Source organism: Balaenoptera musculus, chromosome 19 (assembly GCF_009873245.2).
Source record: "Balaenoptera musculus isolate JJ_BM4_2016_0621 chromosome 19, mBalMus1.pri.v3, whole genome shotgun sequence".
Lineage (NCBI taxonomy): Eukaryota > Metazoa > Chordata > Mammalia > Artiodactyla > Balaenopteridae > Balaenoptera > Balaenoptera musculus.
In genome coordinates this window covers 29,916,345-29,943,609 of record NC_045803.1, presented here as the reverse complement: position 1 = coordinate 29,943,609, position 27,265 = coordinate 29,916,345, and the positions used below count along the sequence as shown (strand labels likewise).

Sequence of the window (27,265 nt, the reverse complement as noted above, 5' to 3'; positions counted from 1 at the left end):
ACACAGGGCTTCCCTGGTGGCGCAGTGGTTGGGAGTCTGCCTGCCGATGCGGGGGACGCGGGTTCGAGCCCTGGTCTGGGAAGATCCCACATGCCACGGAGCAACTAGGCCCGTGAGCCACAGCTACTGAGCCTGCGCGTCTGGAGCCTGTGCTCCGCAACAAGAGAGGCCGCGATAGTGAGAGGCCCGCGCACCGCGATGAAGAGTGGCCCCCACTTGCCGCAACTAGAGAAAGCCCTCGCACAGAAACGAAGACCCAACACGGCCATAAATAAATAAATAAATTAAATTAAAAAAAAAAAAAAAAAAGAAGAAACACATATATACTTATAAATACAGGAGGGGGTTGAGGAGAAAGCTTTTTTTATTCAGTCAGCCACTGAATCAATCTGAGTGCCAGGCACTGTTCTAGACACAGGGGATGTGAGACGATCAGGCAGCAAGGATGTGGCTCACACAGGCACCGTTCTAACGGAGGAGACAGCTTAAAGTTACAATGATCCGGGGTGCAGGTTTTATAGTTGGTGCACAGCCAGATACCCAGTCTCAAGGAGCTTACATTCTGGTAGGAGAGACAAACATGTAAACACAGGATCAAGTACACATATAATACATGTTGGGTTACTCCTTCTCATAAGCGTCTATCAAACTGTTAAGTTCCTTGGACGAGACTCCATTGCTAAGTCATCCTTCAGTTTCCTACAGTGCCACACACAAAAAAGAATGAAAATCTGGGGACTTCCCTGGTGGCGCAGTGGTTAAGAATCCGCCTGCCAATGTGGGGGACACAGGTTCGAGCCCTGGTCCGGGAAGATCCCACATGCCGTGGAGCAACTAAGCCCGTGCGCCACAACTACTGAGCCTGCGCTCTAGAGCCTGCAAGCCACAACTACTGAGCCCGTGTGCCACAGCTACTGAAGCCTGCGTGCCCTAGAGCCCGTGCTCCACAAGAGAAGCCACCGCAATGAGAAGCCCGCGCACCACAACGAAGAGTAGCCCCCGGTCTCCGCAACTAGAGAAAGCCCGCGTGCAGCAACAAAGACCCAACGCAGCCAAAAGTAAATTAATTAATTAATTAATTTTAAAAAAAAGAATGAAAATCTGCATGCTAGCCATTGTGTTCTTATTATTCTCCCCTTGCCCTCCCCTACATTAAACTATAAATTATTTCAGAGTTGAGGCTGTTTCATACTCATCTTGCCACTTCACGCAGCATCGAACACAGTTAACTTGTACATAACAAGCACTCAGTAAATATAGTTTATAATTGTGCAACTGGACTGGGCCAACCTGTCAGTTTTGAATAGAACTCAATCCTGCCAGGAGACAAAAGGAGAGACCAGATAACCATGGAGAAAACCGTAATGTGCTGGCCTTAGAACCAGAGTCAATCCACAGAGTCATTTACACAAACCGTTAGACTTGTTGCACCCAGATCAAGGTTCTGAAGGTGATTCGCTTAGAAAAGTAAATCCTATTCATTACAAGGTCTGGGTTATGACAACTAGATTTTGGAGCCCTAACAAAGGTGTCTAAAGTGGATCCATCCTGGAGGTAAAGGGTGATGGCTGGGGCTGTGGAGGAGAGCGAGATGGTCAATAGGAAGATGTTTGGTTGTTTTACTTGTCTAGAAAAGATGCTAACTTGGCAGTTTTTTTTGAGAAGCCGAAGCCCAATATGGGGAAGACATGTCTATAAAGACGTCTAGGTCTAGAGAATTACTTTTAACTCTTAGAAGGAAGTAGTTCTAAAAGCTTTGCTAAGAAACTGCCATAAACATGTTTAAAAAACTTTTCTCAGTACCATTTTAAGCTCCTTGGACCCAAATGAAGTTGTCTACTACGGGAATATAGTAAGCCCTGTTTGGGCCTAGAAGTTAAGAACTTAGGTGGAGAGTTTCCACTTAATTAGGCTACATTCCTATCCAGTGTGCAATGCTCAGAGATTCTACAATGAAAGAAATGAAAGAGAGTGGTAGAAGGGAGAAGTGGGGGGTCTACAGAAACAAACAAACAAAATATGCGCGTGGGCCACCTGCAAATAAATAAAGGGCCAGACCTAGCCATGGAAATGGGGAGATGGGCACAGTTGCACACTCATGCCAGCTTCGTTTGGAGCTCCATCCATCTTATTAGCCAAATACCCCTAATAGGCTCGTGACTTCTTTACCACTTAAGGAATAAGTCCTTAAGTCTGTCATGTTTTAAAATCTCCTAATAAAAAACTAATGGTGTTAAACAAGCACATGAAAAGACGCTCAACATCGTTAGTCATCAGGGAAATGCAAATCAAAACCACAATGAGATAACATTAGGATGTTTATAATCTAAAAAAGGTAAAAGAACAAATGTTGGCAAGACTGTGGAACAATCGAAACGTTTGTGTACTACTGGTGGGAATGTCAAATGGTGCAGCAGTTGGGGATAAGAGTCTGGCAGTTCCTCAAGAAGTTAAACATAGAGTTGTTATGTGACCCAACCATTCCAGGCCTAGGTTTACACTCAAAGGAAGTGAAAACATGCCACTCAAAAACCTGTACATAAATGTACACAGCAGCATTATTCGTAAGAGCCAAAAAGTGGAAACAACCCAAATGTCCATCAACTGATGACTGGATCAACGAAAATGTGTTCTATCCATACAATGGAATATTTTTTTGGCAATAAAAAGGAATGAAGAACTGATACATGCTACTATGTGGATCAACCTTGAAATCATTACGCTAAATAAAAAAAGCCAGATACGAAAGGTCACAAATTATATGATTCCATCTATAGAAAATATTCAGAACAGGCAAATCTATAGAGACAGAAGGTACAACAGATTAGACAGAAAGTGGTTGATGGGGACTGTGGGGAGAAGGGGAACTTGAGAGTGGCTGTTCACAGGTCCAGGGTTTCATTTCGGGGTAATGGAAATGCTCTGAAACTGAATAATGCTGATGGCTATTCAATCTTGTGAATATACTAAAAAAAAAAAAAAAAAAACCCACTTAACTGTATACTTTCAAATGATTAATTTTATGTTATATGAATTACATCTCAATTTGGCTTCTCAAAAACCCCCGAATGGCCTGGCTTTCGTCTTATTTTTTGTATTTGCACCTTACTGAGCAAAAATTTAAAGGAGAGTGCTTTAAAGTTAAAAGGTGCAGTTCGTTCGTTCTAGAAGCGTTCCTCAGCTCCCCGAGTTATCCTTCACCCAGCTTTCTGCTCACTGTAAATCCCCATGGACATACACAGTTGAGTCAAAACCTAAGATGAAAAAAATGCTAACTTTGGGTAATGTTTAGAAGGTTTTTATTTCTATTTTAAACGTAAGTATTGTCTGGGTGAGGCTTGTATCATGTAGACAATAGAGTTCAACATAAGGGATTTTCAACAGTACGGCAATGCTAGACTTCAGAGACATCTACAGTTAAATACTTTCCTGGGAGGGCAAAAGCAACATGCCACTCTGCTGTGGTCATGAGGGCTCCACCACTTTCTTTTCCACTGCTTTTCACAGCTTCTTTCTAGGAACTTGCTAAATTCTCATCCCCAGATAAATTCTTAAATTGGCCGCTGAGCACAATTTAAGAGTTTATCTCATACACAGCACCTCACACAGTATTTTGTATATAGTAGGCATACAAAGTATACGAAAATGCTCATGGAATAAAATTGTTCTCTTTCAGAAAGTAGAGGCATGGCATGTGCCCTCGAAGAAGAGCACGGAGATTTGTGAATGCCAATGTCACTGGTCAGAAACCAGGACCCTCAATGCCCACAGGAAGCTGGGAGAGAGCTTTAAATAGATTATTCTTATCCATTAACAAGTAAGGGAACATATAGCTTGTGACCGACCCATTGTTGGCACTAATGAGCATCGCTATGATGTTTCTTTGAAAAAGGAATAAAGAAAGGAACAGACTATCTACTCAATTAACATTAGGTGCTTTCTTATTTTTACAGAAAAACTGCCAAGTGTGGTAGTAAAACAGTGTGCAAGAGTCACATGTATATTAAGTATCAAAAAGAAAAAAGAAAAAAGAATGTATAACCTTCAGTGGCCAGATGCTGAAACAGATCACAATTTTTTTGTAAAGCGTTTTTGCTAGTGTTTGACTTAGTTACATTCTCTAGACTAGGCATGCAAGCAGGAGAAAAATAATTTGCTTCTCATTGTGACATGTGCAAAATAAACAAAGGCACTGATTTTTATTATTTCTTATTTAGAAAAACAACTCAGGCCTGGACATTGAACTGTACCTTTTCTTTAGTGCACTTTTCAAATGATAATTTCTTCCACTGTCACCATTAAATCTTAATCCATTCCAGCTCCTTGCATGGGTCATTGAGTCTATATGTACTGCTGTTATTTTAAAATGTTTCCCCTTGGTAGGGAAAGAGGGGGAGAAAAGATGTTGAGGGCCAGATGGGCCTCTTCACAGTTCATTTATCAAACCTAATACATTGGGCTCCACCCTCCTCTCACTCACTACTGCGGTTAAACTTCCATATAATTTGGTAATCATTTTCATTATCAGAGAGTGACCCTAAAGCAGCCTATCCTGAGACACTCAGCCCTTGCAGCTGCTCTTTTTCTGCCTTTTCCTACAGTAGACCCTAAGAACCTCCGAGTTTATTAGCTGCAGACTGACCTTTGGGCTGCAGAGGTCAAGAAGGGGTCAGATCAGAGGGCTTGCCCAGTTCTTTAAAAGCTATAACAAGCTGTCCATCAGGCAGAGTGGACTGTATAAACAAAGCCAAATCTTCAGAAATTCTGTACCACTTCTGTTAACACTTACCCTGCATTCACACGGCTTCTCCCGAAGTGCTTTGGATCATTCAACTCTGGGGAAGTGAATAGACAGCCCTAATAAGCCTATTTGGAGAGGGTTGTTTATGGGATTACTGGGCTTGGGGAAGGAAACCCACAGCACTCAGATGTCCCTCTAGAATCCCAGGGTTGTGTGACACTGTGACAAACTCAGTTACCCCGAGTCACGCAGAATTGACACTTTCCTCCAAAAGCTAAATTACAGGGAACATATGCTTTCAGTTTAAGAGACTTCAGTGAGTCCCAAACAATGGCTCGGCTCCTGGCCGGGGAGAGAGAGACAAATATTTTAAAACCAAGTTACAAGTTGCACTTAATATAGTCTCCCTAATATCATTAACATAAACGAACCTACTGAAGTGGGGGGAACCTTTACTACAACAGACTTATACTAAAGCTACTGCCAGCTGCGGAGTCTCAGGTGACCTAAATTTCTCGAAGTTGTACTCTTCCTAATGCGTTCTCTAACGTGCAATATCAGGTAATTAGAGTCATCTGCATTTAACTTTCAGAGGGAAAAAATTTCTATTATCTAAATCTAAAGGATCCCCTGATAGCTTTGATGAAAGTAAAATACCGTAACCCACTGCTTGGCCTTTGGCGAGCGCTAATTATTATCTCTCAAAGCACATTTTTCCTCGTGTAATTCCAAGGTACACAATAGGCCAGCGTCTGAAACACTGGCAGCTCGGTCAGCGCTGCAGTGGATGTTTTATAACTTTCACCACCACACGCCTGATGGCTACTCGAGGCGATGCCCGATTCCAGACGGCCAGAGGAAGCTTTGATGAGGAAAAGAAAGGTGTATGGTAACTGTCTGTTTATACAGATCATATGGATGAGTCTTTTAGATAGGTCACCGGGATGGGAAACATCAAATGGCGCTGGCGAAGGGGTAGGGGGAAGGATTATGGTTATTTAATACTCTGAGGACACTTCCTTCTGAGCTCTCAAGACACCACCCGCTTGAAATCTTCTTTCAGGTGTTTAGTTTTAAGGAGGTCTGCAGAGTGTCAGCTGCTAAGCCCTTTCTTGTCTCCTCCCCTACCACAAAGGACTCGAGAAGTTTTGTTTCAGATGCTAGACTACATCAACTTCAGCTCTGGCACCAGCTCCTGATTAAATTGTTAGCAGTTAAGGGCCAGAAATGCTGAAACCAGACTCCTTTTAAACAGGCCATTTTGGCCACGCTGTCTGATGAGTTGGTGTATTAGGAAATTATTGTTAACAAACCAAATGCACTCAACTGAAGACATCCATTCTCAACATTTCCTCTAGCTGTGCTGTCTTTGGAGGGGTTGGGGGGATGGGAGAGAGTTTACAGGGGTCTCTCTCTCTCTCTTTCTTTCTTCCCTTCCTTCCTTCCTTCTCTCTCTCCCCCTGCCACCTCTCTCTTTATCCCTTTCCTATTTAGTAAGAATCACCAGGGAAATTCCCTGGCGGTCCAGTGGTTACAACTCCACGCTTTCACTGCCGAGGGCCCGGGTTCACTCCCTAGTCAGGGAACTAAGATCCCACAAACCCCACAGCGCAGTCAAAAAAAAAAAAAAAAAAAAATCACCAGGGGAAAAGATATAAAAGGTCAAGGAGAGAGAGAAGCCTCTTAGATGTCCCCTCATGGATATTCCCCTATTTAATAAAATATCCATACTTCAGTGAATATACGTACTTAAACTGTAATACAAAGAAAATGTTAAAATTAATTACTGAAACTTCGATTGAGAGTCATTTCATGACTGTAGTTGAAACTGTCATTTACCCCGACCACACTACAAAAAAGGGGGCAAGGGGAGAATGTCACTGGGAATTTTAAAATTATGGTTTCAATGCAAGTCTAAATTCAGAGACAATACACATATGTGAAAAAGCAGCTTTCTGACACCCAATCAGAACGGACAGTCCGTACTCTTAGCTGTCTCCTTCCTTGGAAAATGCTCCACTTCAGCCTTGTTCAGGCAAATCTATTTTTATGAGAATTGTTACTAGTAAAGCCATCAATTATTGTAATTCTGTGGCATGAACTCATTTGGAGAATATTATGGCTATCAATAAATGTTCTTGACTCCCAGGCACACAGAATTTTTAAGCATCGAATAAGACTCTGACACAAAATCCAGCATAATTTTCCTGATTCCTCTACCTCTTGCTTAGAGACAGATGGTAATTCAACAATACACATTATGCATCTGAAGGATAACTCTAACATTTGAGGGAACTGGTTCCAGGCTTCTACCAACCAACCAACCGTTGTGCGAAGAAGAGCAGGATAACGTGGCATTTAGTATGCAAGCACCAATTCTGTAAAAACTGATGGTCTGTAGAAACTTGCTACCCGTAACAGCTTTCTAACCACAGCTAAGTCCATGTGCAAAGAAACTAGGCTGAAGCCAAAGTCATTTCTATTTGGTCAGTTCTGAAAATGGGGTTGTTGAATAGACTAAGTTCAAGCGATCTGCCTCCCGAGTGATGTAAGAGTACCGTGTGGATTTCCCAGACATCTGCTCTAACTAAACAGCAATGCTCGTCTTTTAGATGGTTGATTAAAAGGGTTCTTCAACATCAGGTACTTAAATTACAGTACTCTCAAGATGCAAACGTTTCTGCTAAATGTTATACTCGGGGATAAATCATACATGCATACAGATGACATCATGGATCATTACAATTAATGTAGGTACCATGTGTAGGAAAGCTAACTTTGGCTGAAAGCATCTGTAACTTGCTTCTTTTTCATGGCCCCTCCAATGAGAGGGATGAGACCAGCCGCCAGGAAGGGCTTAGCCAAAGAAAGCTCTTGTTTTCCAGGGACAACAAATCCCATTTCGTAATAAAACAAACCTGGCGTGCCATTCCCTCCTCAGGTTCTGGCGAGCGGTGAGTGTGGCGAGGATGGCCGTCAAGATCTCATTCCTTTGTTCCACAGGGGTCCCCTCTCTTCTAACTTCCCGAAGCACAGCATTTGTCTAGAAGAAATGATCCCCCAAAAGAGAAAGAGAAAGTAAAAAAATTAATAATAAAAAAAAAGCCCATAAGCAAATAAGGACAGTAAATCAATGGTTTTTTTATTACAGTTCCCCTGCTAACAAATCAATACAATAAATGATGGTCAAAAATGGCCAGCATATATTTTGTATTTAATCAATGTACATGGCACATAAGGTAAACTCTAAAGCTCCATTGCCTTAAGTAACACATCAAGATACTGTGCATTCTCGTTCTAATTTTCTCAGTGCACCAACGACTTTTTTATCCTGGGAACTGCCTACCACGAGCTATTATTAGAAATAATTTTCACGTACAGTTTACCATGAGTTGTTTGTTTGGCCTTTTAAAAAAGAGCAGTCCCTGACTTTCCCTCTCTCTCGTTCCTGCCACCCAGCTGAGGCTTATGCACTGTCTTTCTTATTTGAATCATTAACTTCTATTTCCATCCATGCCAGGAATTTTTTTTTTGAGGAGGGGGTTCACTCATTTTACATGCTTGTTGCAAATCAAGAGCTTGCAAAGAAAGAAACACTAAGAGCACAAGAATCAGAGAACAGTGTATCTCCATGAATATCTTTCCAGCTTTGAAAATCCACTACATATTTTGAATAGTAGGTACAGGGATTCTTATACAGAGTAGACTTATGATTTGAGGAAGAATCATTTATTCTTTGGTTATTGTTGTGGTCCTTAAAAAAAACTTAGGCTCACGGGTGAGTACAAAAACACTCAAGCAGTCAAAGCACAAGCACGTGACACCCTGCTTACTCTAACAAGTAGCATTAATTACATCAAAACTCAAATTTGAAACTGTCATTTCAACTTTATCTACAGCTCATCTCTGTAGGCTCTTTTTATGTGTATTTTAAACATGCAAATGTCTGTGACACTAGAAAAACAATTAAGAAAACAATGGAGGACTTCCCTGGTGGCGCAGTGGTTGAGAATCTGCCTGCTAATGCAGGGGACACGGGTTCGAGCCCTGGTCTGGGAAGATCCCACATGCCACAGAGCAACTGGGCCCGTGAGCCACAATTACTGAGCCTGCGCGTCTGGAGCCTGTGCTCCGCAACAAGAGAGGCCGCGATAGTGTAAGGCCCGCGCACCGCGATGAAGAGTGGCCCCCGCTTGCCGCAACTAGAGAAAGCCCTCGCACAGAAACGAAGACCCAACACAGACAAAAATGAATAAATAAAATAAAATAAAAATTAAAAAAAAAAAGATAGCATTATGTAATGGCAATTCTATAAATCTGGGTTTAAAAAAAAAAAGAAAACAATGGAAAGTATTCTACTGGTACTTGACATTTGAGTGAGCAAATGCCTTTCAAGTTTTAATCACAGAACTTTTCATCACATGTATTTATCTTCACATAACTGGAGTAGAAACCTTTAAGATTTATAAATGTTGTTTTTCATGTAAAGGTAGCGGGGCTTCTTTGGAGATGTTATAACCAAAGCAGTTGCCAAAAGGAATAAAATTGCCACTTCCTCTGTTCTAATTACTCAGTGTATTTCTTATTTAACTGATTTCAATACCTTCATTTACTTGAAAAGCACACTCAAAATTTGATTCTCATGGATCTTGAAATACTACTTACTTAGTCCTCTATAACATTTTACAGTGTATATTTAATATCTTCATGACAACCTTGAGAAGAGGTGTGGTGAACATTTGCTGTTTTGGTTGCCTTTCATCCATACCCAGTCCCGCTTTCCTAGAAGAGCACCCAGATCTCCTTGTGGGGAAGTCTTTTATGTAATCTTAGAAGTGACAGTAATCACTGTCAACCAAAGTGTCCTGCTCTCCCCCAACAAGGATGTGGGTCAGGCCAACCTGATTCTCTTTTCCAGGACTTTAGACACTTAAGAATGACAAAGAAAGGGGAAACAAATGTGGAGGCAATTTATCTATTTCCTTAGTTTCTACCACCCATGGTCCTCAAATTATTCCTGGTTTCCTGAACTTTCTGAGTCCAGATCATTCTTTCTTTTGATACCTTGAGCTATCCAATATCCTTTCAATAAAGTTCCATTTTGTTCAAATTCACCAGAATCTGTTTCTGTTGCTTACAATCAAGCACCCTAACTGATACAAACAGGTAACACAGGAAGTAGTATCTTCACTGCAAAGGAAGGATCCACGATAACCTGACAAGAATTAGCCAGGAAAAAGGACCCTGATCTCTTCCTCCTGGACCCAGAATTACGGCTACTATACCGGCGATATAACCAACTGGATACTCTATGAGCTCCCAGGGCAACACTTTCAGCCCCCCAGCACAGGGAGGAATGCTGGGTTTCTCTAGGCGATTCTATGGCATGAAGCCCAGGCTCCCAATATCTAAAGCAGGGTTGCAAATTCAAATAGCCATTGGGTCCAGAAAGGTAACATGAATGAGTGAAGCAAGGTTCCTGAAGAGAGCATATGCTCTATCTAAAAAGACAGTCACTACTCAGTCCCAGCCAACTGTGCCATTCAGAAAAGCTGTTTTGGCAGTGCCAGATTCACGAATTTTCAAAAGAAACAAGAAATCTGTTTTTGTTTTAAATGTGAAAACTTGTAATTTTAAAATGTTGGAAACTAATTTTTTAAATTTTTAGTTTTTATACAAATTTGGTTTATTTTTATTTTTAAAATTTTTATTGAAATATAATTGATTTACAATGTTGTATTAGTTTCAGGTATATAGCAAAGTGATTCAATTATACATATATACATATATATATATAAATATATATATTCTTTTTTTATATTCGCTTCCATTACAGGTTATTACAAGATACTGAGTATAGTTCCCTGTGCTATACAGTAGGTCCTTGTTGGTTACCTGTTTCATATATAGTAGTATGTATATTTTAATCCCAAACTCCTCATTCATCCCTCCTCACCCCCTTTCCCCTTTGGTAACCATAAGTTTGTTTTCGATGTCTGTGAGTCTATTTCTGTTTTGTAAAAAAGTTCATTTGTATCATTTTCTTCTTTTTTTAGATTCCACATATAAGCGATATTGTACGATATCTGTCTTTCTCTGTCTGGCTTACTTCACTTAGTATGATAATCTCTAGGTCCATCCATGTTGCTGCAAATGGCATTATTTCATTCTTTGGCTGTATTCCATTGTATATATACACCACATCTTCTTTATCCACTTATCTCTCGATGGACACTTAGGTTGCTTCCATGTCTTGGCTATTGAAAATAGTGCTGCCATGAACAGTGGGGTGCATATATCTTTTCAAATTATGCTTTTCTCCAGATATATGCACTGGATCATATGGCAGCTCTATTTTTAGTTTTTTAAGGAACCTCCATACTGTTCTCCATAGTGGCTGCACCAATTTACATTCCCACCAACAGTGTAGGAGGATTCTTTTTTCTCCACACCCTCTCCAGCATTTATTATTTGTAGACTTTTTGATACTGACCATTCTGACTGGTATGAGGTGATACCTCATTGTAGTACTGATTTGCATTTTATACAATTTTTAAAGGTTACTTTCCATTTACATTTATTACAAAATATTGGCTATATTCCCCATGTTCTACAATACACCCTTGAGCCTATCTTGTACCCAGCAGTTTGTACCTCCCGCTCCCCCATCCCTATATCGCCCCTCCTTCCCCCCCAAATTTTTTTAAATACCATGTGGGCCAAACAGGAAACAACAATGGCTAAACAGAACTCAGGCAGCTGCCAATTTGCGACCTCTAATGTAAAAGATGTCTAATTTCGGAGAGGTCCTGGCATCAACAGCATTGCTCCTTGTCTGTGACACCCCACCTCACGTATTTAAAGTCGGAAGGAACCTCAGAAAGTCATGTAGTTTATCACTATGTCTGCAGGTACATATTATTTTACCTAAAAATGCTTCAAACAGAAAACAAAATATACATCTAGATGGCTCCAAAGACATGATGAAAATAAAATTACTTCTCCATTTGACTGTATTAAAATAACCTTTTAAAAAAGTCATTTATCTCTTCTCTGCCTTTCACATAATTTAAATTTTATCCAGAAGCCCTGTTTTCCAAGGATCCTGAAGAGCCTCTAAGAGGGGAAGGAGGAAGGACTGAAGAAAGTGAGTTTCATGAGGGCAGGGGACCGTGTCTGTTTAGTTACCACTGTATCCCCACTGCTCCCCTAATGACTTTTAATAAATATTTGTCAAATCGGTAATAAAAGCAGGAACTTGAAAAACAAGTATTGCAAAAACAAAGAGCAACGGAAGACTGTCTTCTTTTAGGAAATTACTATCATATAGGCTTAAAACTCATAAAATATATAAACTAAGAGACAGTTATGTGCTCTACCAAGGAGCTCTCTTCACTTCACAAAAGGACTCACTTCCTGGTCTATTTAAGTAACTAGCTCCCCTAGTTCTGAGTTTCCCAAACTTTAGTCATTCTAGCTCAGTCTCATAATTCTTGCCATATTTGTACATAAAGTATATAATATTTAATATCAAAGTTATACGTTTATTTCATTCTAGATGGATACTGTTGCTTGCTGAAGGATCTGAGACTAAACCCAGCTTCCTCTTTGTAAAAGAAGACATGAACAAGTACAGGAGAATGTTAGAGACATATCAGTCTAAAAGAAGACCTCCTTGCCACAATTACAGGAATTGAAAAGGAGCTGAAAAGGGAATCACCTTCTCCGAGTTGTCCTCACCACGTGCAGAGTTCTGGAGCGCCACCTAGCAGCACCCCGGGTAACACCATGGTCCACATCCCATGCTCCGGATGCACTGCCCTACCTCAATGGTTTTCCAGTACTTCACAGATTAACCTCTTTTCTCCCTAAATGTATTCTTATAGGAAATTCAATATATAAAACAAACTGGAGCAGTTCTCTTTGAAACTTTGAAGGTATGGAGGACCTGGAGGTCCTCCCTTTGTCGTGGGATATCTCTTCAAAAGCCTAAGGAACTGTGAAACACAATTTGCCAACCTCAAGCCAAGAGTGTTTAAAAGAGTATTCAGGTTATTAAGAGTTTATACATTGCTGGTGGGAATGCAAAAGAGTGTCATTCTGGTAAAGAGTTTGGCAGTTTCTTATAAAGTTACACACACACACACACACACACACACACACACACTTAATATATCACCAGCAATCCAATTTCTAGGGCTTTACCTAAAGAAATAAAAACTTATGTTCACACAGAAACATGCATAAAGATGTTGATAGCAGCCTTATTCGTAATTGCCAAAAACTGGAAATAACCTAAATGTCCTTCCAAGGGTAAATGGATAAACACACTGTGATACATCCATACAGTGGAATACTCCTCAGCAAATAAAAGGGACGAGCAATTGATATATGCAACCACTTGGATGAATCTCGAAGTCAGTATGCTGAGTGAAAGAGGCTAGTCTCCAAAGATAAAACACCGCATGTTTCCACTTATTTGACATTCTGGAAAAGGCAAATTATAGGAAGAGGGAGCAAATCAGTGAGGGAATTTTTGGAATGAGGGAACTAGTCTGTATCCTGATGGTAGTGGTGGTTATAGGAGTTTATACATATGTTAAAACTCATAGAACTGTATATCCAAAAAAGTCGATTTTATTGTATGTAAATTTTATAAACTTTAATTTTTAAAATTCATTCTCATCACATTTTTAGGACAAGAAAGACTGCAGAGAACAATTTACATATAAATATGTCTAAAAGATAAGTAGTTAGTAAAAATATAGAAAAACATATCTGGATTACAAATTCTGTTCCAAAAAATTTTTTTTAGGTATTGGAAAAGGATGGGTGAACTTAGATTGAGCACTCAGACCCTAAAATAAAATATTTCATAACATTTAGAGTGAAAAGAAGTCCTTGCACAAACAGAAATTTCAGAGTGTCAAAGGGCATTCTTTTTATAAAAATTACTAGTGGTATTTTTATCCTTATAATAGTGTTGGCTCCTCAAGGGTTGGCTTTACACAGGAAATGTTAATAGCCCATTTCACCATCAGTAGAAACACAGAACTGTCTTCAAACAAGCACCAATTTTTCAACAGTATGCTATTACCGAAACACATTCTCCCTTTCCTCCCCCCAAAACATAGGGAAAGTAAACCATAGGTTTAGGGATCATGCTCTGGAGCTTAAATTTCCTTTCATTAGTGATTCTGTTTCAACCAAAATCTATGGAAATGCTGGCCTATCAGGAAAAGACTAAGAATATTCTAAAGAGAGCTGGCTGTTCAAATCCCAGCTGCCACTTCCTAGCTGTGGCCTCTCCCACAACTGCAGAATGGAGATGACCACAGAGCCTCCCTACGGGTTCCCGTGAGGACTAGTTGCCCAGTCCTGTGCCACTGTGATTATGATTGTTTAGTTTCATCTTAAAGGCACTCATCAACCTTGTGCTAAGCTCTGCTATTTTAGCAAGAGGATTCCTTAAAGTGTCTACGACTTGAAATAAAAAATTTCAAGGAAATCAGGCAACCACTGAACAGCCTCTCTACCAGAAGCCAGAGGCATCCTCCTTTGCGTATCCCTAGTGGGAGAAAATCTTGATCCCTGGAGGTTGGGTTTTATTTTTAGAATCAGTCCTGATTTCACTGGACCCCACTCCATTAGTAGACCTGTCTCTCTCTGAGGCCACTACCCAACACCTGTCCTGTCCTTCTTAGTGTCCTATGGGGGGGGTTCCTCGTTCTGAAACCCTCAACTGCAGTCAGCCCAGGGCTCTGCCCTTGGTTCTCCTCTCCTCTCTGCTGCCTGCGCTCTCTGTGGGTGACCTCCCCCTCCAATGGCTTAACGGGTCCCTGTAGGCCAACGACTTCATGCAGACTTCTACCTACAAGCAGACCTCTCTGCTGAGTTCCAGCCCCATAGAGCCAACCATCGGCTAGCTCTCCTTCAACATACACCTCCAACATGCCACCTCAACCTCAACTCATCCACGTCTGAACTGCAATTTTTGCTCTCCATCAACCTGCTCCTTCTCCCTTTACTTCCCTAGAATGGCGAATGACACCACTATCAATGCAGTCATCCAAACTAGACATCTAGGAATCACCCCAGTCTCCTCCTCTTCCTTTCTCTGCCCTCCCTATACCTAAACATCAACACCTATTATTCCTGTCTGTTCAATATGACTTAGACTTATTTCTTCCCCACTGCCATAGGCTTAGTCCAGGCCATCTCTCATCTGGACCATGAAATGGCGCCCAAACTAGAGTCTCTGGGTCAACCTCACCCCTTTCATGAATTTACCTCCTACAAGAGGAGTATCTCAGTGTCAAAGGAGACAAGGAGTTTCAGCCTCCAAAACCCCACCTAAGCCAGAGCAGCTCTGTTCATGTAGTCTTCAGTTATTGCATCTGAGAGATACAAAAAAGTACTTTTTTTAAAGCGTAGATTCCTTAATCTGAAAAAAAACCCAAAAAATAAAAATAAAAGAACTCATCTTAATATAGGCCCTGCTTACTTCTCAAATCTTAGCTCCTCCTATCTTCTATTCCATATAAAACTAATTGCAGTTCCCTGAAAATACATGACTATTCTAGACTACAGTATTTCCTGTACCTGGTTGTATAACTTACCAGTAACTACTAATTCTTCAAGAAACATCTCAAATAACACCTCCTCTGTGAAGTCTTGCAGGAACCACGACCTTCCACCACATTAAGTAGAGTGGGTCACCCCTTCTTATGTGTCACCCCTGAGCATCTCACAAATCACGTCACATTCCATTGCAGTTAATTATTCACTAGAGCTTGCCTCCTCCAGAGTGTGAGCTCTATGGGAACAGATAGGGTCCATACCCATTTCTTCTTAATATCCTCCAAGGTACCAAGTTTGGTGCCAGGTCCTGAAAGTGGACTCCTGATAGATACTTGTTGAACAAATAAAGCCAAATGACATGTCTGGTGAATAAGATGAACAATCCAGTCACAGAGTACTATTCAAGATAAAAAAAAACAATATGTGAAACAAGCTTTGGTATCATTCAAACTATTCCTGAAGATAAATCTAAGAAGAAAGTTACAAAACCTATTTTTAAACAAAAGCATCAAGAAAAATTAAGTATTTGCAATCCCTAGGTGACTACTTAGAAGGGCAATATTCATTTGGATGGATGTATCTAGAAATAGATAGTTTTACTATGACGCTACGATAACATTTAATCCATGCATACCCTCCTGATAAGCCAAAAGAAGAAGTCTCACTCTGTCCATTTCAGTAGAGAAAACTACTCTGGATTCTGGCAACCCACCTTCTAAGGACCTCCAAGAATTCCACAGTGTCTTTAGCTTCTCCTGGCTCAAAACTCTATGCATAAAAGATTAAGTAAAAATTCCAGAACCAGAAAGAGAGAAAGAGAAAGAGAGAGAGAGAGAGACAGAGACTGATCAAGAAAGAGAAAAGGAAAGCCAACATAAGGCTCTAAGAAGGCTTAAATTTTAGGTGTAAGTTCACATCTTTCTTGGAAAAAGTCCCCCAATTCGGAATTCATTCAGTTAAAACTGAGCAATTCACCTAATTCTTGTTGGCTATATTTTTACGATCAGTAACTTTCAATATGTCCTGATTGTAGGGTATCATAAGGAAAACACATATGAACATACATGCATTATGCAGAATTTGTAGCATATAAGGTTTTCAGACAGGAATCACTCTGAGATTTAAAAGGAGCATTACGGTATTTACTCATTACTAATAATGGTATGTAAGTCTTTAATTTTTTTGGTTCCTTTCTGATCTGGAGTAATAGCTTCCGATAGGCCTTCAACTCCAAAACCTAGACTTAATCTTAATCCATCCTTCTTACAAATCAGAGAACTTTGTCCAAGAAAATACATGGAAACCGGAGGCAGTCTACAAATATGGCTGGTGATCCCTCTGCTTAGTTCACTTTAAAAAAAAAAAATCTGCTGCTGTTATCCCAATTTCAAAAGCCATATAAACACCAGGATGCCAGAAGTGCATGCCTTTCCCACCTTCCCAGCATCTCCCTACGCTCACCACCACCAAAAAAAGTCCTACTGTCATGGTGGGAAAAACGCCGTTCCTAACACTCTTTATATACATAGCTGCCTCATGTTAGGGTTGTATTTCCCCTCTGCACACACAAATTACAAAGATATGCTCTGACTGATAATGAGGGCTAAAGGTTCAACTTGTGAAGAAACTTGGTTTAAGATGTTATCAGCTGGGAAAGCTATTTCCTCACATCAACATTGCCACGGGCTGTCAAAAACCCAACCAGGGCTGCCTCTTCAAAAGTTCAGGAACACTTTTTTTTTCTTCTTCGTTCTTTCTTCCCCCTCCCCCCCCTTTTTTTTTAAAAAAAAAAAAAAAAAAGAAGAAAGGCACAGAACCCACTGAGATAGCCTTAGTCCCATCAAAGAGAGGTCGATCTCGGGTCTTCCTTCATTTACTGATTGTCAGTTTCAGATGGCTCTTTTGTGAGGCCTCTGTAGCTCAATGCTGAGTGACGCCTTCACATTTTCTAAACTGGACTGGGTACCGCCAAAGATTTCCAGCGCGCTTGGATCCACAGCCCAGCAGAACAAATAAACATTCCTCTCAGCCTTTTTGCCTACTTTATCTCCCTCTCCGGGAGCAAGAGGTTTTGGGGGTGCTAATGTTTACACAATGTTCAAACTTTCTTCCCCCCGTTTCCTGAATTTGAGAAGACACATCCTGGATGACCTCGGCTAAGAGATAACACCAAGTCACCACTGGGTGCCCCGTCTACTGGACTACTTAAGGCTGCCGTCTTCATCCCTCCCCTCCCCCACCCCTCCCAGTCTTACCAAGGAAAGCAGGAGATAAGCCAGGCTGTCTTGAAAGGAAGGCACAAAGGCAGAGGTCTCTAAGAGGCTGCCAACAATGCGGCCTTTTATTCCCACCTAAAGAGACACTTGGTTCAGTTCATCTCAAAGACCCACTTTATGTGCATGAACATCTCAGCAGAGTTTACCAAATGAATCCTCAAAAATGTACCTGGAAGACATATTTTGGCATTTTTCCATTGTGTACTACTGGGATGTGGGAGCTAGTTGAGAATAATCACGAATGTCTATGGGGAAAGAATTCAGGGAAAACGTTTCTTTGATCAGTTTCCTCATCTGTCAAGGGGTCTATGTAATAACACCTAGAGCTCTTGTGATGATTACATGAGATCATCCATCAAAAGCACTTTGCCCAATGCTTGGCACATACAAAATGGTCAATAGATATTAGAAGTTGTTACAACTGTCATCAGCAGCATTTTGTATGGGGAAAAAAGATCACAGAAGATAACGGATACCGATTTTTTTTTAAATCCTAAAATACCACAGCAGTGAATCTGCATAATTACTTAACTTTCTTCCCAAAGCACTTTCATAGTACTTCCCATTTTTCTCCTCCTACCAGTATAGAAATCACTACACTTGATGTGTTTCACTAAAAGCTCCAGAGCCACAGAAGCCTGTCTGGTATTGCATGAACTCTCAGGACAGCCGTGTGGGTGACCGCTGGGATGGCCAGGCTGCTGGAGAAAAAGACAGCCTGCCCCAGACGCTGAACCTGGGGTGCCGAAGCAGTGAGCAGAAGCTAGACTTCAGAACCAAGCTGGCAACTCTGGGGTTTCTGATAGTGGTGAAAAATGATCCAGGTGTTTGTCAAGGAAGGCAAGAAGACAGGAAGGAAGGGAGGGAAGGAGGAAAGAGAGAGAGAAGGAAGGAAGGAAAGAAAGCAGGAGAGAAATCAGGAAAGAGAAAGAAGGAAAGAAAGAAGGACAGAAAAGGGGAGAGAAAAGGGGAAGAAACAGAGAGAGGAAAAAAGTAAGCAGAAAGAGGAAGAAAGAAAGAGAAAGAAAGAAAGAGAGAGAGAGAGGGAGGGAGGGAGGGAGGAAGGAAGAAAGAAAGGAAGGAAGGAGAAGAAAGAAAGAAAAGGAAAAAAAGGTGAAGAGGAAAGGAAGTGTTGCTTCTAGAAGCCAGCAGCCCTTATCCTGCTATTTTACGCCTGTAACCCCACTGCCTCCGCTGGCACGGGCACAACTAAATGTTGACTTCAAGGCTTCAGAGAGCACTCGACTGATTTTGTACGTGATTAATTGCCAAAGACATGGCTGGCCATATGGAACACAGAAAGCATCAAGTCATTCATACTTCTGTATGTGATCGCTTGGCCCCCGTTGTTTTAATGTACAGGAAAGAGCTAGTATGGCACCGCCCTGGTGTCTTGCCCCTGACAGCCCATTAAGAAATCTCAAAGCACCTAGTCGAAGTTATGCTGTTGGCTTTTCAATAGCAGCCTAATAAAACAGAAGCCAAGCTTTCCAACCAGTCTTAAATCTTTCACATACAGTACATTAACTACTGGGGCTAAAACAACGGGCTTCTTATGATAGGAAATGGGATTTGATTTCTAGTCTCTGCATACTTACTGAAAGCCTTTTTTTGACCTTTATGGAGTTTACAAAATCATTGTTCTTTTCCCCCTGTTTTCCAAGGACCCTAATAGATTTGTTTGTTTCAGTACAGTCTACACTTAGTCACTATTACGTGCAGTCTATATAATAAAGCTGATTCATAGAGAGGTGAAAGAAACAGCATAATTATTCTTGCCAAGAGAGCCCAGGAATCATTCTAGCCTCTGAAGCATTCACTTTCCTTCAAAACAGGAAAAAAAAAAAACAAAAACAAAACCTATACACTAGGGGGAAAAGTCTCTCACACACACTCTTATTACCCATACCTCCCTTTCCCATCACTCTGTGAAATGAATCCGTTCAATGTGGGAAAGAAAATCCATTTATTTTCCAGTGGTTCTACTGTTGGCCCTGGGTGACACTCCCCTCCAGGCCACATGGGAAGGTGTCACCTCAGGTACAATTCTATCCCAACTTACAGCCTCTTAGCTTTATCCATTACTAAAATCTTTGCAGACTGTTAACTTTCTGTCTAAGGGGAATAGATATACATTTCCACAATGTTTTTCTTTCAAGGATTTTCAAATGACAGCACTAAAAACTGTAATACCATCAGTAGTTTCCTTTGTCAGTTCTGACATGTGTTGGCGGGGGTGACTTTGTTGGCGCTTTTCATTAGAAAATATTTATATAATGTTTCATGTCTCAGGATTTTGAGGTGTTGAAATTGTCCTCACACCAGAAGACACCATCTATGGGAAATTCCACTTGACTGCCTATTCATTAGCAGGGTTGTAATTGCCTCTCCCGCGGAAACGAGCTAATAGCCCATGTAGAGCTCTAAGCCAATAGGAAATTCCCTGCCTCCCCGCTGCCTTGCCTTCCTCGGAAGATGCTGGTGCTTTCTAGGATGAGCCACTCAACTAATAAACAATATCGTGACACAAGAGAGTCTGAGCAAGACTCTTGGAAGAAAGAAGAAGCGAAAGCCTTGAAAGTGACTCAGTGGTGTGGCAATGAAGGCACAACACAAGATTTCTACAAAGACAAGAGAGTGTTTTCATTGACCATTCTTACAGTGATTTGTTTTACTATAGTATGCTCTATAATGTGTGATGTTAGTGTGATTCCCATTTCATAGATGGGGAAAGCTGAGACTGGGAAAGTGAAATGCCCAAGAGTAAATACAAATCAGTGGCAGAAGCACTAGTGTGCTAATTCTTTATATTTCCAGCTGACTGTTCACTGCAATGGAAGCCCTACTAGATAATACATAAAAGTATTACGTGTAATACTTTATATTACATACATATACCTAATAAAAAGTAATACACATAAAAGTACCTTTCTAAAGTCTCATCCATGGAAACAAACCTACCATTGCTGCAAAACCTTCAATAAAGAAAAAGGAAAGGTTTAAACGACAGCCACGGCACAGAGCGATACCACCTGGACCTAGAACTCAGTACGGACATATATATACATCTCACATAATGAATACCAGAATGACAGCGAACTTCTCTCCAATTACTTCAGCAGTGCCTTGCCTTATCTTTGTCTTTTCGTCAAAATGTATTCACTCCACAAATAACAGCAAGAACTCTCCCAGTGCCGCCACGACATACACATGCCCTTAATTCCCAGCCGCCGCTTCTAAGGATCTCACTGCGCTAATCTATTTGTTGTCAGAACTGTTAATTGAAGGTGAAGAATGGCTAGCTACACCAAGTGCTAAGCAACTGAACCACGGATGATGTTTGGCCTAAAAGTGGCTTAGCGCCTTCCAATCCTCGGGCCAGTGAAAAGGTACCCAAGATCTCCATCAGATCAGCTCCCCGCTTCCCTCAAACATCAGTAGCACAAAGGCTGAAGTTGTCTGTCATGCACACTGGATTATATGAAGTGTAAAACATTGGGGGAGAAAGGGAGGGGAGGGGGGAGGCCTTTGAAAGGGAACGGGAAAAAGAAATCACACTTGCAAGAGGATCCAGCTGACAGCTCAGTCGCTAACAAGTGAGACAAGTGAATATGTTTGGAAACATTGTGATGCAGGAAGAGTGTGGGGCTTTTGTCTGCAGCCCTACAGTGTGTCTTTAACCCAACTGCTGCCTGCATCACTGAACATATGTTTTCTACACAAGAACTGAAGCAGAAAAGGCTCTTTGTTGTAATTCACTCCTTTGTATATATCGGCTCCCCCCACCCCACCTTCTGCCCATCCCTCTCTCAGTAATATCCAAACCAAAGCCCTAATGGGAAATTTAACTGCTTTGGAGAGTGAAGCCAGAATGTCCCACGGAGATCCTTCTACTGCCCCCAGGCCTTGAGAACTGCTCCCCACAAAGTGGTAGTAACAGCACAGGGTCCACTCATTTAGTGCTTACTATGTGCCAGGCATCGCAACAAGCATTTTATCAACATGATCTCATTTCACTGAGAAAATAACTCTGTAAGTGGCACCTCTATTTTTTAACTGAGGCATGGAGAGAGTAAATTAGGGAAGAGTCCAGTTTTAGACACGTGAAGCTGGAAATGCTAGTGGGACATTTAGCAGACAGGGGTATGGAGTATGAGAGAAACATATATGTCAGACTTGAAGATCGGGGGAAATGATACACATACACCCCATTCTGCACTTTAAATGTCATCCTGTCTGAGTTGGGAACTGGATGGCACCGAACCCAAATTTAAGCAAAGCTGATGGGGCAGGTAATGAAGAGGATGTTACAGTGGGCAAGTCAGGAGGTCTCTCTTCCCCTGTGGATTCTAGGATGGGGAGAAAGAACACAGGCTCTCGAGTCCAACTGCGTTCGTGGCTGAGTTGGCCAGGGGCAAGTGACTTACCCTCTCTGTACCTCAGTTTCCTCATCTGTAAAATGAGGGTATTTCTAGCACCCACTTCAAAGGGTTATTAACAGGATTCAATTTTTATACATAAGGCCCTTAAAGAATAGTGCCTGACCAAGCTACTAAAATTGATCGTCATTTTTCTACTACCTCAGCCTTTATTTTTCCCTCTCTCCCTGTTCAGTGTTAACCATCTATCCGGTTAAGCCAGTATCTCTAACCCGGATGCCGTCTGGATGGTGACGATGATGGTGATGATGGTGATGATGGTGATGATGATGATGATGATGATGATGATGGTGATGATGATGATGATGATGGTGGTGGTGATGATGGTGATGATGGTGATGATGGTGATGGTGATGATGGTGATGATGATGATGATGGTGGTGATGATGGTGATGATGATGATGATGGTGATGATGGTGATGATACAGCAGCTAACATTACTGAGCACTTACTACATGCCAGGTGCTGTTCACATGCATCATACCATTGAATCCTAAAAATAAGTCTATGAGATAAAAGTATTATTATCTCTATTTTGCAGATTTAAAAAACTGGGGTGTAGAAAGGTTAAGTAATTGGCCAAATTTACACCATTAGTAAGCAATAGAGCCAAACCTAACCCATGCCTCAGACTCCAGGGACCAAAGCTAACACATGTATAAACAGACACTTTACAAAGTGCTTTCATGAACATTATCTCGTGTAATCCTCATAAAAACTACGTGAGTTAGGTAGAGCAAGTATTATTAACCACATTATTACAGATAAGAATTCTGAGGCTCAGCTACATTAAATAACTCATTCAATATCAAAATTAGTATAGGAGTCAAGCTATGACTGGAAATCAGGTGTTCCAACTCCAGGCCCAACACATTTTATACACATAGAACGCATGGAACAGACTGTTCTGAAGGCAAATTTCCATGTAAAAAATCAATCAACTTGAGTCTCTACTATAAGGCGGTCATCTGCAAGGCCACTGTACCTGGCCCCCAGGAGCTTATGATCTAGGTAGGTAAATAAAATATATACGTGGGCTGGAGGGTGACCAATGGGGTTACCTAAATTAACTGCTGAATTCAATAAAGCTCTTAGAACTGATTTTGATTAATAAAACAGTTACTCCACTCGACTAGACTGTCCTGTTCATGACTGGGCATAACCTTAACATTATCATTTAATCCTGATCTACTAAGTACTCTTATCCTTTTCATTTTGAGGCAATGAAAACTAAAATGTGGACCTGTAAAAACAAAGAGAGAACCAATAAATTCCACCATGTATATCTGCCCACCCTTAAAAAAAAAATCTTACTTTTCTTAAGATTCCTGAGGTCAGAGCTATGTCTTGCTGTAATGAAGCAGCTCAGGCTATTGACAATGTGACTATTTAAACTCTAAATGAAGTAACAATCTGGGAGGGAAAGATAATTCAGTTCAAGTCACATGGGCAGAGTTGCTGCACTTGTCCTCAGATAACATCTACTCAAGACAAATGCAGTCCCTGCCTGGACCACTCTCTGTAAACACCACTGTCTACCAAGCCTTCAGCGTCAGCATTACTTGCTACTTGGCACATAGCTACTCAGAGAACACACACACACACACACACACACACACACACACACACACACAGTTGGGAGATACAGTTCTCAAATAGGAATTCAGTATCTATTTAAGTGCCTATCATACCAGCAATTTAAGTACATATTACTAATGCATTAATAGTAGCTATGAAAAGAAAAACACATTTCAGTGGCTACATAAAATATAATCATAAAGGTATTAATAACAATAACGAAAACCACCACAAACACTGTCACTAGTTGGTCGTTTACCACATGCCAGGCCCCGTCCTGATCGCTTTTCATGTATTCCTCATTATATCCTCATAACGGTTCGGTGAAGCAGGTTTTATTATTATCCCAATTTATAGATAAGAAAATCAAGGCACAAAAATATTAAGTCTCAGTCACACAGCTGATAAGTGGTGGCGTCAGGATTCAAGCCCTAGGCAGGCTGGTAGCAGAGTTCACTCCCCTACCGATGAAACTATGTAATGACTCTGGAGCACTTCCTAAGAGGCAGGGATACAGCATCTCATTTAATCCTTCCAACAACCTTACAAGGTTGGTTGGTATCATTTACAAACCCATTTTACCAGTGCTTAATAACTGGTCCAGGATCTCATTGCCAGAGGGTGGCAGAGTAAGGGTGGTTAGCAGAACTGGGGTAAACGATGTTAAGTTTTTGACAATGATTTCAGTAACAGACTAGGGTTCAGAAATGGTCTCTACTTGTGGAAGAAGCAGTGGCTCACTTCCTGATTGTCTGAAGTTCCACTTAGACACAGAGACAGAGGACCTGAGGTCACAGGGACTAGCGTCTTTTTATTTTTTTATTTTTTTTAATTTTTGGCTGTGTTGGGTCTCCGTTTCTGCGCGAGGGCTTTCTCTAGTTGCGGTGAGCGGGGGCCACTCTTCATCGCGGTGCGCGGGCCTCTCACCATCGCGGCCTCTCTTGTTGCGGAGCACAGGCTCCAGACGCGCAGGCTCAGTAGTTGTGGCTCACGGGCCCAGTTGCTCCGCGGCATGTGGGATCTTCCCAGACCAGGGCTCGAACCCGTGTCCCCTGCATTGGCAGGCAGATTCTCAACCACTGTGCCACGAGGGAAGCCCCCCTTCAACTCATCTTTTAATGCTTCCCATTTAGAGAACTCTGAGTTCTAGAGCTAGAAACTACATTCCATTCATTTTTAGGGAAAGAAAGCAATTATTCCAACTTCAATTGTTAATACCTTTTATTATTTTTTTATATATTTATTTATTGGTATTGAATACTGTATAGTTCACGTACAACATTATATTAGTTTCAGGTGTACAACACAGTGATTCAATGTTCTTACGGATTTTACATCACAGTAATTATAATATTATTGACTATATTCCCTCTGCTGTACATTACATCCCTGTGCCTTATTTTATTTATTTATTTATTTATTATTATTTTTTTAATCTTTTTTTTAACATCTTTATTGGAGTATAATTGCTTTACAATTGTGTGTTAGTTTCTGCTTTATAACAAAGTGAATCAGCTATACGTATACATATATCCCCATATACCCTCCCTCTTGCGTCTCCCTCCCCCCCCTCCCTATCCCACCCCTCTAGGTGGTCACAAAGCACTGAGCTGATCTCCCTGTGCTATGCGGCTGCTTCCCACTAGCTATCTATTTTACATTTGGTAGTGTATATATGTCCATGCCACTCTCTCAATTAATACCTTTTAAAAGCTACACCCTCAATGAAATACCTTCATATAAACAGGTACAGACTGTGAGGGGCTTAACCTTAGCTTTAAAAAGGTAATGTGGTCACCACAAAGTTGCTTTGAGAGCCCCAAAGACAACAGAAACCACACTTCTGTCTTGAGTGATACAATCTAAAACCTGCTAATACTACTACTGCTGTTGGCACGAATCCCTACTTCACTCTAACTGGCTGCACTCAGGACAGTTTTATGCTTTGAGAAGCAGATATTATTGGCGCATCTCATAGAGATAATTGCCTCTCCTGCCTTGTTTAGTGCTTATACATTCCATACCCAAAGATTAAACCGTGGTAGAAAACCGGTGATGGGCACAGTCCTTTCATGCTGAAATTGTCTCCGTGAGACTGAGCAGGGACACTTTAACTTTGGGGTTTAGACAATGGGTTTTCTGAAAGGATTAGAAAAATGGGCAACAACTGAACCTCCTCCCCCCTCCTGTTCAAGTCTACCACCTGCTGCGGTATTTTTGTTTCAGTAACAATGAAGCCTTCATGTTTCAGGCTCATATTTAATGTTTGCTGAACTGGTCCCTTTCGTTTTGGTTAACTCTTAAGGAGCAGAAAAAGAGAGATTTTTTTTTTTTTTGCCTAACAAACACACCAACGTACTTTCCTGATTGGCCCCCAACAAACAAATATATGTGAATAAATATACATGAATCACCGGCCTGCTCACCTTCATACACCACCCTGGAGTCAGCAGATACTCTATTTATATTTCATAAAGTATTATCAGTCACTAAGAGTCTCATAACATTTGCAATTTCGTGGTTCGCTACAGTAACCGGTGCTGTGGTAAACAGGAATGTAAAGTGTTAGAAGAAAAGGGTGGGGGGGATCACTTCAGAGACATTAAGCAGCTTTAAACATTGACAGCAGAAAGGGAAAAGTTTTAAGCAATTTGGTCGGGTCAGTAAAAAGAAACACAGGTCAGAGGAACAAAATGGTACCCAAAAATTCTGCCCATTGATAAATGGGCATACTGTCTCGTGGTTGGCTGCACAGACCAAGGCGGAGCAACTGCTGGATGAAAACGAAAATATGCTCTCTTTGTGGCACCCTGACAATAAGTTACTTCAGCTTGGTGAGCGCTTGAGGCCCCCATTCTCCCCGTGTATGCGGCTGGGGGATACATTAATGAAAACAAAAGGGTCCATTTTCATTGTAACCATGCAGAAGGGTTAAGCATCTGACCTTCAAGTATGGTGTGCTTGTGCTCGGTGGAAAGGTTCTTGACAATATCAACAAGAATTACTGCTGTTTGAGAAAGGGGACACAATTAAAAACAATCTCAGATGCTTGTCGTACAGCTGTCCAAGGTTCAGCTCTGCCTGACCTCTAAGGATGCTACGTGTTTAACGGAGACAATTTAAGATACTTTAGTGAGCCCCTTAACCGTTCACCATCGCCATCCTTCCACTTGGGAGTCCCTAGCCTTAACCACAAAGTGCTTTTCCAGTAACGAGATTTTACGCTGTGGGGTTTACCCTTAAAGCCATTTACCTCCCCAGTCTGCCTCCACTTGCTATCTGACCCCCCTGAGAAGCAGCCCCAGGCCAGACCTTACAGGGGACTTGGCAGGAGGCCGGAACGTTTGACTTGACAGAACCCAATTCCTTTAAAATAGTTGTTTTCTGTTTTTCTTTTTAAAGCAAAATCTTATCACACTCTACTTTCCAAAAAAGATGTTACTGAAGGAAAGTTTTTCTTCTGTTAAGAGATAATTTATCCGAAAAGAACTTTTCTTTATTTGAACAAAAATATAGTCAGTCACCTATTTCCTATCTGCAAAAGAGAAAGCATGGAGACATCCCCAGCACAGAAACACGTCAAGGAAAAACAAACAAACAAACAAAAAACACAAGTATTTCTTCTGAGACAGCAGAGAAGACGGTTTGAA

At 41.1% G+C, this 27,265-nt stretch overlaps 1 protein-coding gene across 2 annotated transcripts in view; it reads right to left on the bottom strand.

Moving 5' to 3' along the window:
* The window catches only part of FTO (FTO alpha-ketoglutarate dependent dioxygenase), a 364,377-nt gene that overhangs the window by 150,538 nt on the left and 186,574 nt on the right, over positions 1-27,265 (bottom strand). The window contains exons 8-9 of one of the 2 annotated variants that reach the window (XM_036834211.1): positions 7,660-7,784; positions 4,788-4,835 (exon numbers count right to left, since the gene is read on the bottom strand). In XM_036834211.1, coding sequence (XP_036690106.1) covers positions 4,826-4,835; positions 7,660-7,784 — 135 coding nt within the window. In that variant the 3' untranslated portion in view covers positions 4,788-4,825. Of the gene's footprint in view, positions 1-4,787; positions 4,836-7,659; positions 7,785-27,265 lie in introns of those variants that run through there. The other variant, XM_036834210.1, reaches the window with a different exon arrangement.